This window comes from Cetorhinus maximus, chromosome 13 (assembly GCF_964194155.1).
Source record: "Cetorhinus maximus chromosome 13, sCetMax3.hap1.1, whole genome shotgun sequence".
NCBI classification, from domain to species: domain Eukaryota; kingdom Metazoa; phylum Chordata; class Chondrichthyes; order Lamniformes; family Cetorhinidae; genus Cetorhinus; species Cetorhinus maximus.
Genome location: NC_135891.1, coordinates 118,309,237 through 118,321,596, shown reverse-complemented (window position 1 = coordinate 118,321,596; position 12,360 = coordinate 118,309,237). Strand labels below are relative to the sequence as shown.

At 46.4% G+C, this 12,360-nt stretch overlaps 1 protein-coding gene across 2 annotated transcripts in view; it reads right to left on the bottom strand.

The window, feature by feature from the left end:
* LOC144689026 (uncharacterized) overlaps positions 1–10,137 on the bottom strand; it is a 28,358-nt gene extending 18,221 nt beyond the window's left edge. For both annotated transcript variants that reach the window (XM_078556135.1, XM_078556136.1), the window contains exons 1-3: positions 9,995–10,137; positions 5,269–5,679; positions 514–561 (exon numbers count right to left, since the gene is read on the bottom strand). In XM_078556135.1, coding sequence (XP_078412261.1) covers positions 514–561; positions 5,269–5,679; positions 9,995–10,058 — 523 coding nt within the window. In that variant the 5' untranslated portion in view covers positions 10,059–10,137. The remainder of the gene's footprint in view (positions 1–513; positions 562–5,268; positions 5,680–9,994) is intronic.
* Between the last annotated feature and the right edge of the window lie 2,223 nt (positions 10,138–12,360).

The window sequence follows — 12,360 nt, the reverse complement described above, 5'->3', positions numbered from 1 at the left end:
TGCATACAGGGTTGGTGTCCTCATATGGCGGGTGATACTGAGGCTTTGGAAAGGGTGCAGAGGGAGGCTGCTAGACTAGTCTTAGCGAGACCAGCTAAAGGAGCTGTGATTTTACACTTTAGAGAAAGTAGGCTCAGGGGTGATCTGAGTGAGGTTCAAGGGAATAGATTGTGTTCCAGTTGAGAGTTTGTTCCAATTAAATTGGTTAAAGAGGACCCTGGTTATAATTTGAAGGTGCATGCAATCAGATTTAGGTTGGATGTTAGGAGGTGGTTCTTTTCCCAGTGATAGTGGAAATGTGGAATTGGCTGTCAGCTCCTGCAGCAGGAACCAATTCACCAAATTCCTTCAAGTGAGAGGTGGACCTGACTCTGGCTGGGGAGGTATTTCAGGTGGGAGGTGTCCCGGTTACATGACTGAGGATGGATGCGCTGGGCAGAGAGTGAGAGTGTGACAAAAATAAATGAATTAGTGAATTTAAACAAGGAAAGGATTCATGATATCTTGACATACCCTCTGGCGTTAACTCTGTTGTCTTTGTATTGGTGAATAGAGCAGGAGCTGAAAGGAAGAAGAACAAAGCAGAGGTAAGTGTAATACAGAGAATGCAACCTGTGCTCTCATCATGTTGGTGAATTAAATCCCCCTGATTATATTTACAGCATCTTACACCACACCCTGGCCTGGAACAACAGCAACCTTCATTTAAATAGCACCTTCAACATTATAAAATGTTCCACTGGAGTGATTATTTGACACCGAGCCATGGAGATATTAGGACAGATGACCAAAAAAAAATCGGTCAAATGGGTAGGTTCTAAGCAGCATCTTAAAAGGAGGAAAGGGAGGTAGAGAAGTTGACAGGTTTAGGGAGGAACTTCCAGAGTAAGAGGAAGGGAAGTAGGAACTTCCAAGCAGCTAAAGGGCCAGCCACCAATGGTGTAGCGATTAAAATTGGGGATGCTCTAGAGGCCGGAATGAGAGGAATTCAGAGATCTCAGAGGATTGTGGGGGCTGGAGGAGGTTACAGAGATCAGGAGGGGCGAGACCATAGAGGGATTTGAAAACAAGGATGAAAATTTTAAAGTTGGGGTGTTGCTGGGCCGGGTGCCAGTATAGGTCAGCGAGCATGGGGGCGGTGGGGTTGGGGGGGATCAGAACTTCCATGGAAATCAAGGGCATTAATGGATGGCATGCGTTAGGTTGGAGAGTTGGGTTCCTGAGCTGTGAGTTAAAATTTTAATTCCGGTCCCAGTCACGTGCTGCTCATTGCTAGCGTGTTCATTTTTAGAAGTCTAACCCGTCAACAAACATCACCCCACCCACCTTATGAGTTGCCTGTGCCTCCCCACTATCTCCTTCACAGCTGGCATTTCTCTCTGGTGGCAATAAACCCAGATTAGAACATGCTGTACTCTTGGGAACCTGGCCTGTGAGCAGGGTCTGATTAAAATTCACAAACCCTTCGTTTTCTTAAAGGGGCACTGCCTACACCTAGGGTGGGGAGCAGCCGTGTGCCATTTGACGTGACCTCGAAATTACCAGTGACAGGGTTGCATTCCCGCAAACTGGAAGTTTGATGAACGCGCTACCACAGGGTGTGGCTGAGGCAAACGGTGTAGATACCACACGTGGGGGGAAAAGAATAGAAGAACATGCTAATAGGATGAGATGAAGTCGGGCAGGAAGAGACTAGGGTTGAGCCTGAATACTAGCGCGGACCAGTTGGGCCGAATGACTTGCTTCTGTGCTGTAAATTTATATTCATCAAATTCTTCACTTTGAGAAATCTTTCCATTGTTGACCTATTCCATGGGTGGAGTTTTGCCCAGCACGCCGACGTGTAAAATGATGCATGATGACATCGGGTGTGCGTCCTGATGTCACTGCGCGCCATCGCGATATTTCGTTCGGCGATCATGCGCCAGAGTCAACTGCCCACCCGCTGAAATGTCCTATTAAGGCCATTAAGAAATTAATTGAACCACTTGTGAACACTGCCCCGTCCAACCTTAAGGTTGTCGGGCAGGCGAAAAGTCCAAGCGGCCTTCGCGTTTTTCAGGAAACCTCATCCACGGGCGGGATGAGGTTTCCTGAAGCTTTTATGAAATAGATAAATAAATTTTCATAAATATAAAAACATGCCCCCACTCATGGGACACAGTCACATTAGGGGACATATTTAAATTTTTTAATCATTTATTTAATTATTTTAACATTCATTCAGTCTCCCTGGGCCCTGACTCTCCCTCCTCCCCCCGCCCACACAGGTAGCGCTGAGGACTACCGGCTGCATATTACACAGGCCTTAATTGGCCCGCCCGCGTAACATTGCAGCGCAGAGCCAATCGTGGGTGTCGACCAGCTCTGCACCCGCTCCCGCCCAGTCCGCCTACCATATGAAGAGTCCTGCCCCATATATTCAAAGTTGGACAGGAGAATTCTCCCCGGAGTCCAGGTCAAGAATTATCCCTCAACTAACATCACTAAAGATTAAATGAAAACAGAAATGCTGGTAAAACTCTTCAGGCATACGGACTCAAAACATTAACTCTGTTTCTCTCTCCACAGATGCTGCCAGACCTGCTGAGTTTTTCCAGCAGTTTTTTGTTTTCGTTTCAGATTTCCAGTATCTGCAGTATTTTGCTTTTATATCAGTAAAGACCAGTAAAGGTCATTATCACATGTCTATGGGATCTTGCTGTGCAACAAATTGGCTGCCACATTTCCCATGTAACAATGGTGATTGCGCTTCAAAAAGTATTTCATTGGCTGTTAAGCGCTTTGGGGTGGCCTGAGGATCTAAAAGGTGCTATAGAAATGCAAGTTGTTTCATTCTTTTGAGGTGAGTGGTCCAACTTAATCTTTAGGAAGCAATGTTGTTGTTCGGAGATAGGTTTCACTATGGTTTAAATCATGTCGACAATCATTATTTTGCTGCTCACCTTGACATAAGTGCCACTCTCCCACAGTTGGAACTCCCACAGACTGAGAAAGTGTAGCACACGTTCACACAAGTGTGAATGACACTTTCATAATAAGGGGCATGGTCTTTTCTATAACTGATGCAACAAGGAGCAAAAGTTGGAGCCCCAAGACCCACAAAAGGGAGGTGTCTGCAGCAGAAAGTTACTCAAGGTATGGAAAGATATAATGGACAAGATTATTGTTAAGCTAATTTTTATTGAAGTCCCCCATGCAGAGTACATTCTGTGCCCTTGCCACCCTCAATGCTTCCTTTGGGGAGTGGCGGGGGAGTTGTACATAGATGGTAATCAGCAGGCGGTTTCCGTGCCCATGTTTGACCTGATGCCATGAGACTTCATGGGGTCTGGAATCAATGTTGAGCATTCCCAGGGCAACTCCCTCCCGACTTTATATCACTGTGCCACCACCTCTAGTGGGTCTGTCCTGCCGATGGGGCAGGACATACCCAGGGATGATGTGTAAGGTATGATTCTGTGAGTATGACCATGTCAGGCTGTTGTTTGACTAGTCTGTGAGACAGCTCTCCCAATTTTGGCACAAGCCGCCCAGATGTTAGTAAGGAGGACTTTGCAGGGTCAACAGGGCTGGTTGGATGTGCCAATTGTCATTCCAGTGCATAGGTCAATGCCAGGTGGTCCGGCCAGTTCCATCTGGCAGATGGGTTCAACTAAATGGCTTGCTTAGGCCATTTCAGAGGGCATTTAAGAGTCAACCACATCGCTGTGGGTCTGGAGTCACATGTAGGCCAGACCAGGTAAGGACGGCAGATTTCCTTCCCTAAAGGACATTAGTGAACCAGATGGATTTTTACGACAATCGACAATGGTTTCGTGGTCACCATTAGACTAGCTTTTAATTCCAGAATTATTAAGGCAGGTGGGGAGGCAGTGGCATAATGGTATCATTCAGAGACCCAGGGTAATGCTCTGGAGGCCAGGGTACAAAACCCACCACAGCAGATGGTGAAATTTTTAAAAATCTGGAATTAAAAGTCTGATGATGACCATGAAACCATTGCCGATTGTCATAAAAACCCATCTGGTTCACTAATGTCCTTTAGGGAAGGAAATCTGCCGTCCTTACCTGGTCTGGTCGACATGTGACCCCAGACCCACAGCAATGTGGTTGACTTTTAAATGCCCTCTGAACAAAGGCAATTAGGGATGGGCAATAAAAGTTGGCCTAGCCAGCGACGCCCACACCCCATGAACAAATTTTTTTTTAAATTGAATTTAAATTCCATCAACTGCCTTGGCAGGATTTGAACCCATGCCCCCAGAGCATTAGCTGGGGCCTCTAGATTACTAGTCCACTACACCACCATCTCCCCCAAAACATAAAAAGACAGAACATTCACAGATGGATGTCATTTGGCCCATTGCGCCTCTGCCAGTCAAAAACGAGCTATCCACTCTAATCTCACTTTCCAGCTCTTGGTCCACAGCCCTGTAAGTGACAACACTTTAAGTGTGTATCCAAGAATTTTTTGAATGCGCTGGGGGTTTCTGCCTCTACCACCCTTTCAGGCAGTGAGTTCCAAACTCCAACCACCCTCTGAAAAAATTTCTCCTCAACTTCCCTCTACCCATTACTTTAAATCCATGTCCCCAGTTATCAATCTCTCTGCTAATGGAAACAGGTCCTTCCTCTCCACTCTATCTAGGCCCCTCATAACTTTATTCGCCTCAATTAAATCTCCCCTCAGCCTCATTATGCCAAATTATATTTGTTGGGGCTATTTGATGAGAAAACAACATCAGCCTCTCACTGAATATCTGTTTGCAAGAATGTGATTGGTTCCTCCTTTTGTGACAGGAGTTTATGTTTTGAGACAGAGTAACGTGTTTGTGCGTTTAGGTACTTTGATTGGCTGAAACATCACATCCACCAACACCAACCAATTAAACTTTGTACCAAGTAAAGATTCTCAAGGCCTTCCCGGGCCCGAGTAGCACATCATACACAGGCCTGTTACAAAACATGGTAATTATACAGATTAACAGAATTTGTTTAGTTATTCTTGGGATGTTGCTGTTGCTGGAAAGGCCAACATTTATTGCCCATCTCTGGATGCCCTTTGAGAAGGTGGTGATAGGCCTTCTTGCCATATTTCACCATATTACAACACTGCCTACACTTCAAAAGTACCATCTTGAAAGGGGCTATACAAATACTTTCTATCTTTCTCCGCACCTGCTGTAAGCGCAACCTGAGAAGATAACCTCCCCTTTTACAGTCAAATGTTGCAACGGTTAATGTCGACAGAGTTCAATGGCTGACCTGTGGCATTCAATGTTGGTGTGACTGTGGAGTTCGCCGCCGTGTGTGTGGTGGGGGCTAGGGTCGACAGTGTGCTATTAGGACTGGAGGTAGAGGCTGCAATGTTGGTCTGGTTGGCCGCAGTTGACTGGGTGCCATTTGTAGCCAACGGGGTCACGGTGGTGCTTACAACTGTGCTCGCATTTTCTGATCCACTGGAAGGCACATTTGGCGTTGTGTTGGGCACTCCGGTTGTGTTGGCGGTTGTTACGTTGGGCGCTTCTGTTGCGTGGGAATTTGTTATGTTGGGTGTTCCTGTCGTGCTGGCTGTTGGTATTACGCTGGACGTTTGTGTCTCGCTGTTGGTCGCAGGGGCTGTGGCCTGGTTCTTGTTTTCCGTAGCGGTTGATGGAGCTGGAGTGATAGTAGAGTCTGAGGAAATAAAATCAAATTAAGAACCAACAAGCGCCTAATTCATCAAAGGGGCTGTTGTCAGTAAGGCAAGGCATTCTCTTTAACATCAGAAGCACATGAGGAGCAACAACAATTTGCATTTATATAGCACCTTTAACATAGTAAAACTTCCCAGGGTACTTCATAGGAGTGTTATCAAGCAAAATTTGACAACAAACCACATAGGCAATATTAGGACAGGTGACCAAAAACTTGCTCAAAAAAGTTAGTTTTTGGAGCTTCTTAAAGGAGGAGAGAGAGGCAGGGAGACTTTGGAAATGCAGCAGCGAATTTGCACACAGCAAGATCCCACAAACATCATTGTGATACTAATCTGTTTGAAGGTGCTGGTTAAGGGATAGACAATGGAGACCGGGTAGTTGTGTTATAGGATCGTTTTGTGTCTACCTGAGAGGGCAGATGTGACCTGGGTTTAATATCTCATCTGAAAGTAAAAGGCCAACATTTTATTATTATTGTTCTGACATAAGGTCATCGACCTGAAGCATTAACTCTGCTTCTCCCTCTGCAGATGCTGATTAAAATTAAGGTCAAATTGTTTAGATAATCTGATCGTTATCACATTTTTTTCCTTTATTCTTTCATGGGATGTGGGCATCACTGGGAAGGCCAGCATTTGTTGCCCATCCCAAATTGCCCTTGAACTGGGTGGCTTGCTAGGACATTGCAGAGGACAACTAAGAGCCAATCACATTGCTGTGGGTCTGGAGTCACATGTAGGCCAGACCGGGTAAGGACGGCAGATTTCCTTCCCTAGAGGAGGTTAGTGAACCAGATGGGTATTTACATGACATTTACATGATATTTACATGTCATGGTCACCATTACTGAGACTAGGGTTGCTGTTTGTGAGATCTTGCCATGCATAAAATCAAGTTCAAGAAGCTGGACACCGTCCAGGACAAAGCAGTCTGCTTGATTGGCACAATATTCACAAACATTCACTCCCTCCACCACCAACACACAGTAGCAGCCGTATGTACCATCTACAAGATGCACTGCAGGAATTCACCAAGGCTCCTTTAGACAGCACCTTCCAAACCCACGACCACTACCATCTAGAAGGACAAGGGCAGCAGACACATGGGAACACCACCAGCTGGAAGTTCCCATCCAAGTCACTCACCATCTTGACTTGGAAATATATCACCGTTCCTTCACTGTCGCTATGTCAAAATCCTGGAACTCCCTCCCTAACTGCACTGTGGGTGTAGCTACACCACATGGACTGCAGCGGTTCAAGAAGGCGAAATCACAGCAACAGCAGGCGCACCAGAAAATCATCTTTGTGATTTAGATTGGATTTGGGGGCTTTTTTGCCTTATCATATGCAATTTGTTTAACTATTATAGAACTGTGTTTCTGCTGCCCATTATATTACTGAAGGTAATGCCTCAGATAGGGTGCAATGAAGGTTCACTAGACTGATTCCTGGGATAGCAGAGTTGTCCGAGGAGCAGAGATTGAGATAACTGGGCCTATGTTCTCTGGATATATAATTCTTAAGGGGCTTGACATGGTCGCTGCTGAGAGGCTGCTTCCCCCTGACTGGAGAGTCTAGAACGAGGGGAGACAGTCTCAGGATAAGGGGCTGACCATTTGGGACTGAGATGAGGAGAAATTTCTTCACTTAGATGGTTGTGAAACTTTGGAATTCTCTTCCCCAGACGGCGGCGGATGCTCAGTCAATGAGAATATTCAAGACTGAGATCGACAGATTTCTGGGCACTAAGGGAATGGAGGGAAATGGGGATGGGTGGGAAAGTTGAGTTGATGGCAGACAGCCATGATCTTATTGAATAGCAGAGCAGGCTTGAAGGGTTGAATGGCCTACTCTTGCTCCTTTTTTTTATGTCCTTATACTTGTCCAGTGCCATTGAGAACTCTAATCTCATCAGAGAAATCTGTTGGTGGGAGAGGTGACTCAGTACTTTGCTCCTATGGGTCACACTGGTGTATACATGCCCATGTAAAGAGGTTGCCAACTACAGGAGCTTTCAACACCTAACCCTCCCCACCCCCTCGCTTCCAATCTGCCTCGCCCCACCCTCTTGCTATTGGTTACACCCCCTCACTCTGCCATCTCACAACCAATTGGAAAGTGAAACTCTACATTTTTCAAATGACTCTTGACTGTCAGTCACACAACCTTTATTTCCTCATCGCTAAAGTTTGCTTTTCTATTTTCTCTCCTGCTACCCAAATCCAAATCTCTGCTGCCTGGCCTAACTCGCACTAAGTCGCATTCGCAAATCACTCCCTGCGCTTGCTGACCCATCTCAAGGGCAATTAGGGATGGGTAACAAATGCTGGCCTTGCCAGTGATGTCCTCATCCCATAAAAGAATAAAAGAAAACATTGTCTCCTGGTCCAGCAACACCTCGATTTTAAAATTCTCATTGTTTTCAAATCCCTCCTATGTCCTTACCCCTCCCTATTTCTGTGACCTCCTCCAGCCCCTACAACCCTCCCCATCTCTGTAACCTCCTCCAGCCACAAAACCCTCCAAGATCTCTGCGCTCCTGCAATTCTGGTCTTTTGAGCATTCCTGATTTTAATCCCTCCACCACTGGTGGCTGTGCCTTCAGCTGTCAAGGCTCTAGGTTCTGAAATTCTCTCCCTAAGCCGTTTTCCTCTCTCTCCTCCTTTAAAATGCTCCTTAACACCAACCTCTCTGACCAAGCTTTTAGTCACCTCTCCCAATATCTCCTTATATAGTTCAATGCCAAGTTTTGTCTGATTAGGATTCCTGTGAAACACCTTGGAGGTTTCACTATGTTAAAGGTGCTATATAAATGCAGGTTGTTGGTCTGCCTCTGTGCCATATACCCCATGTAATGTATCAAAATTAATGTTCAATTCCTGGACTCGCCAGGAAAATCCAGGAAGTGTTGGCAATCCCAGCTCCATGGAGTTAGATCGATGTGTTCATTAATTTTTAAACACACCTCAAATACAAATACATCTTGATGTTCTGATGTAAGATTGTGCAACAATGCTAAAAATAACCTCTTTTCAAATGTCCAGCCCCAAGTCTTAGAAACGCAAACGAAAGGTACCTCAACTTTGTAATAATTATGTAATAATGACTAAACGATCTTTCTTAGTAATGCTGGTTGAGGAATAAACATTGGCGAGGAAATCGAGGCAAACCCTCCTGGCTCTTTGAATTAGCAGCTGTGGAATTTTTCATGTCCACCTGAAACAGCCGAAGGGCCCTCGGTTTAAAAGACATCACTTCCAGTTCAGCAGCCCCTCAATGGAGGGTCGGTCTCAATTTTTGCTTAAATCTCTGAAGGAGGACCTTGAACCTAAAACTTCTGACTCAAAGGCAAGAATGTTATCCACTGAGCCACAAGTGGTACACAATTTGACCCAGAACCTTCACCCCTGGATTAGATTCCAGTCTCTAACTCATTCCTTGTATCTGTTATTTTACATATAAACACCAGAAACCCTAGGTTAGATTCCAGTCCGTAACGTGCTTCTGGGTATCTTATTTTTTACATATAGATTAGATTACAGTCTGTAACTCACTCCCAGGTACCTGTTATTCTGTATGTAAACCACCCGAACTCCTCGATTAGATTACAGTCTGTAACTCACTCCCAGGTACCTGTTATTCTGTATGTAAACCACCCGAACCCCTCGATTAGATTCCAGTCTGTAACTCACTCCCGGGTATCTGTTATTCTATATATAAACCACCCTGGACCCCTCGATTAGATTGTAGCCTGTAACTCACTCCCGGGTACCTGTTATTCCATATATAAACCACCCTGGACCCCTCGATTAGATTCCAGCCTGTAACTCACTCCTGGGCTATCCCGCAGTCAGTTTCTAAACAGTTTGGTTCTGATTCAGGAAGTTTGATCGTAATTAACAAGACTAGAGTTAAAAGGTGAACCTGGATTTCTACATTAATGGGAGGAATCAGGAATAATTTCAAACCAAACACTTCACCGAGGAGCACCACTTAAATCATTATTTCCTGTGCGGGAAACGCTGAAGCGATGTGAAATTGAAGGAAAACATTTGGAAAGAATTATAAATTCATCAATGAGAAATTTCCACAATGAGATACTGAAAGAATCTGAATGGCTTTGACGCTAATCTTTTTTACAGTTTGAAGTTGCAGAAGTGTTGACTAAAAAAACTCTCTTTTTGACACGTCAACATTGTTTAGCCTTCCTTAAAACTTCCTTCAAAGTTTTGTTTGGAGTGGAGACGAACACAAAGCAACAAAACACATAAAAAATGCTGATTGACTCACTCTGTGAATACGCGAGGCCAATGCAGAGACAAAGATAAAAGATTTCCACTGCTTTTCGTGCCATCTCTTGAAGCCAGGTGCCCCGTCTTCCTGCCGGACATTTAAAGGTGTTCAACCAATATTTTCATAAGAATCTGCGCTGCTCGCCCTTAAAGCGAGGATGTTCCCGCTTCTCCAGGTCTCTGGGAATGTGGCACTGTGCCCCCTGCTGCCTAGAACTTGCCATTGCTTGTACAGAGGGAATTCAGCAAAAAAACCTGCAACAACACACCTGTTCCCAGGAAAAACCCACAGCCAACACCAGTAGTTCCCAACCGCCCCCCTCCCAGTGCTCGCTCCCCAATCCCTGACACCCAAGTGCCTGCCTCCCTCAGTCCCTCAGCCCCCAGTCCCTCCCCCTCAGTCCCTCACCCCCCCCAGTCCATCAGCCCCCATTCCCTCCCATTGTCCCTCCCCCAGTCCCTCATCCCCCGAGTCCCTACCCACAAGAGTCTCTCCCCCAGTCCCTCCTCCTCAATCGCCCCCCCAGTCCCTCTGCCAGTCCCTCACCCCCTCAGTACCACCCCCTTAGCCCCCTCCCCCAGTCCCTCATCCCCACCCCCAGTTGAAATCCCAAGCTAGCTGTCAGTTGAGGATGAGCTGCTCCACAAGACTTCAGAACTGAGATCAAAACCAGTTCTCGAACTCCAAGTGCTGGAGAATCCGCGTCTGCTCCATTTTCTTCACTGAAAGTCCATGATATGATTTTAAACATTGTTTACTCTGTGCAGATTCAATCAGAGGAAGGAGGTCATTTAAAGAACTCAAGTTCTTGTGCCTCAGTGCCGAGGGCTGTGAGTTCAGATATAGTCAGACATGGGTTTTAATTTACAACGTTTGAGTTCTCTATATGAGTTGCAGATTGGATGGAATATGACACTTCAACCTCTCCCTTCCCATGTTAGACCTTCTCCCCCATCCCCAGTCACATCCCATACTCCAACCCCCTTCCCCCACCCTGAGTAGCCCTCCCTATCCCAATTCCCTGACACCTCCACCACTGCCAATCCCTAGCCATCTTCCCTGCCTCAATATCTCCTCTCCTACCCCCAGGTCCAGCAACTTCCCCCTTGTGAAACTCCTCCCCATCCCAACATATAACCCCTATCTGCATCAACCTGCTCTCCACAATGCACCTTTGCCCATCCCCGGTAAGCCCGACCTCCAGAAAGTTCCCCTCCCCGACAACCCTTCCCCCACCTCCAGAAAGTTCCCCTCCCCGACAACCCTTCCCCCACCTCCAGAAAGTTCCCCTCCCCGACAACCCTTCCCCCACCTCCAGAAAGTTCCCCTCCCTGACAATCCCTTCCCCAACCCCAGAAGGCTCACCTCCTCAACATACCCTCCCCATCACCTTGAGTAGGTAAATTTTGAGTAGCCTCCCTCACTCGCAGCAACGCCCTCTCCACTAACACCTCCTCCTCCCCATCCCCTCCTCCTCAACCACTCCTACTCCAGTCCACCTACCCCCTAAAGCCACCTGTTTCCCCCATCCTCAGCAACAGCTCTCTCTCTCTCTCTCCCCCCCCACCACCCCACCCCCACCACCCCACTCCTCACCTTGTGACACTGCACTGTGCCAATCTACATTACTTTCCTTCATGTGATACTTGAACCTTCAGCGAGGCTTTGTTAAGAGTCCTTCCCCTCACCGAGTTTCCCTCTTAGTTGGGTCAGTGTCACCCCTGTTCCAAGTGGGCTGCGGTCTTCCGATCAAGACTCTTTCCTGCTCAGAAATAGGGGCCGACCTTTGAATTTGGGCCAAGAGTGGAGGGTGATTTATTTACATCTAATAGCGTTACATGGAAAATCTTTTAAAACAACAGCAACTGGCACTTTTATATCACTTTCAATGTAACGAAACATCCCAGGCCCTACCCAGGAGCTCTATAAAGCAAAATGTGACACATAAAGTGCTATTAGGGCAGATGTCCAAAGGTTTGATCAAAGGGATAGGATTTAAAGATTGTCTTAAAGAAGAAAAGGGAGGGTGAGAGGATTATGGAGGGAATTCCAAAGCTGTGGGGCCAGTCTACTGAAGGCACAGCCACTAATGGTGCAATGCTTAAAATCAGGGTGTGCAAGAAAGAATTGGAGGAACTCAGAGGGGTTGCAGGGCTGGAGGAGATTACAGAGAGAGGGAGAGGTGAGACCATGGAGGGATTTGCAAGCAAGGACGAGAATTTTAAAATCGAGGCGATGCTTGACCACCTCGTGCTTTCGGCACTAACACCTGATCCAAACTTTACATCAAAACATAGGATTATTTTGATCATTGGATCAATTCTCAGAGGCCAGAAGTTAAACAGTTGGTTATCCCGGTTCTG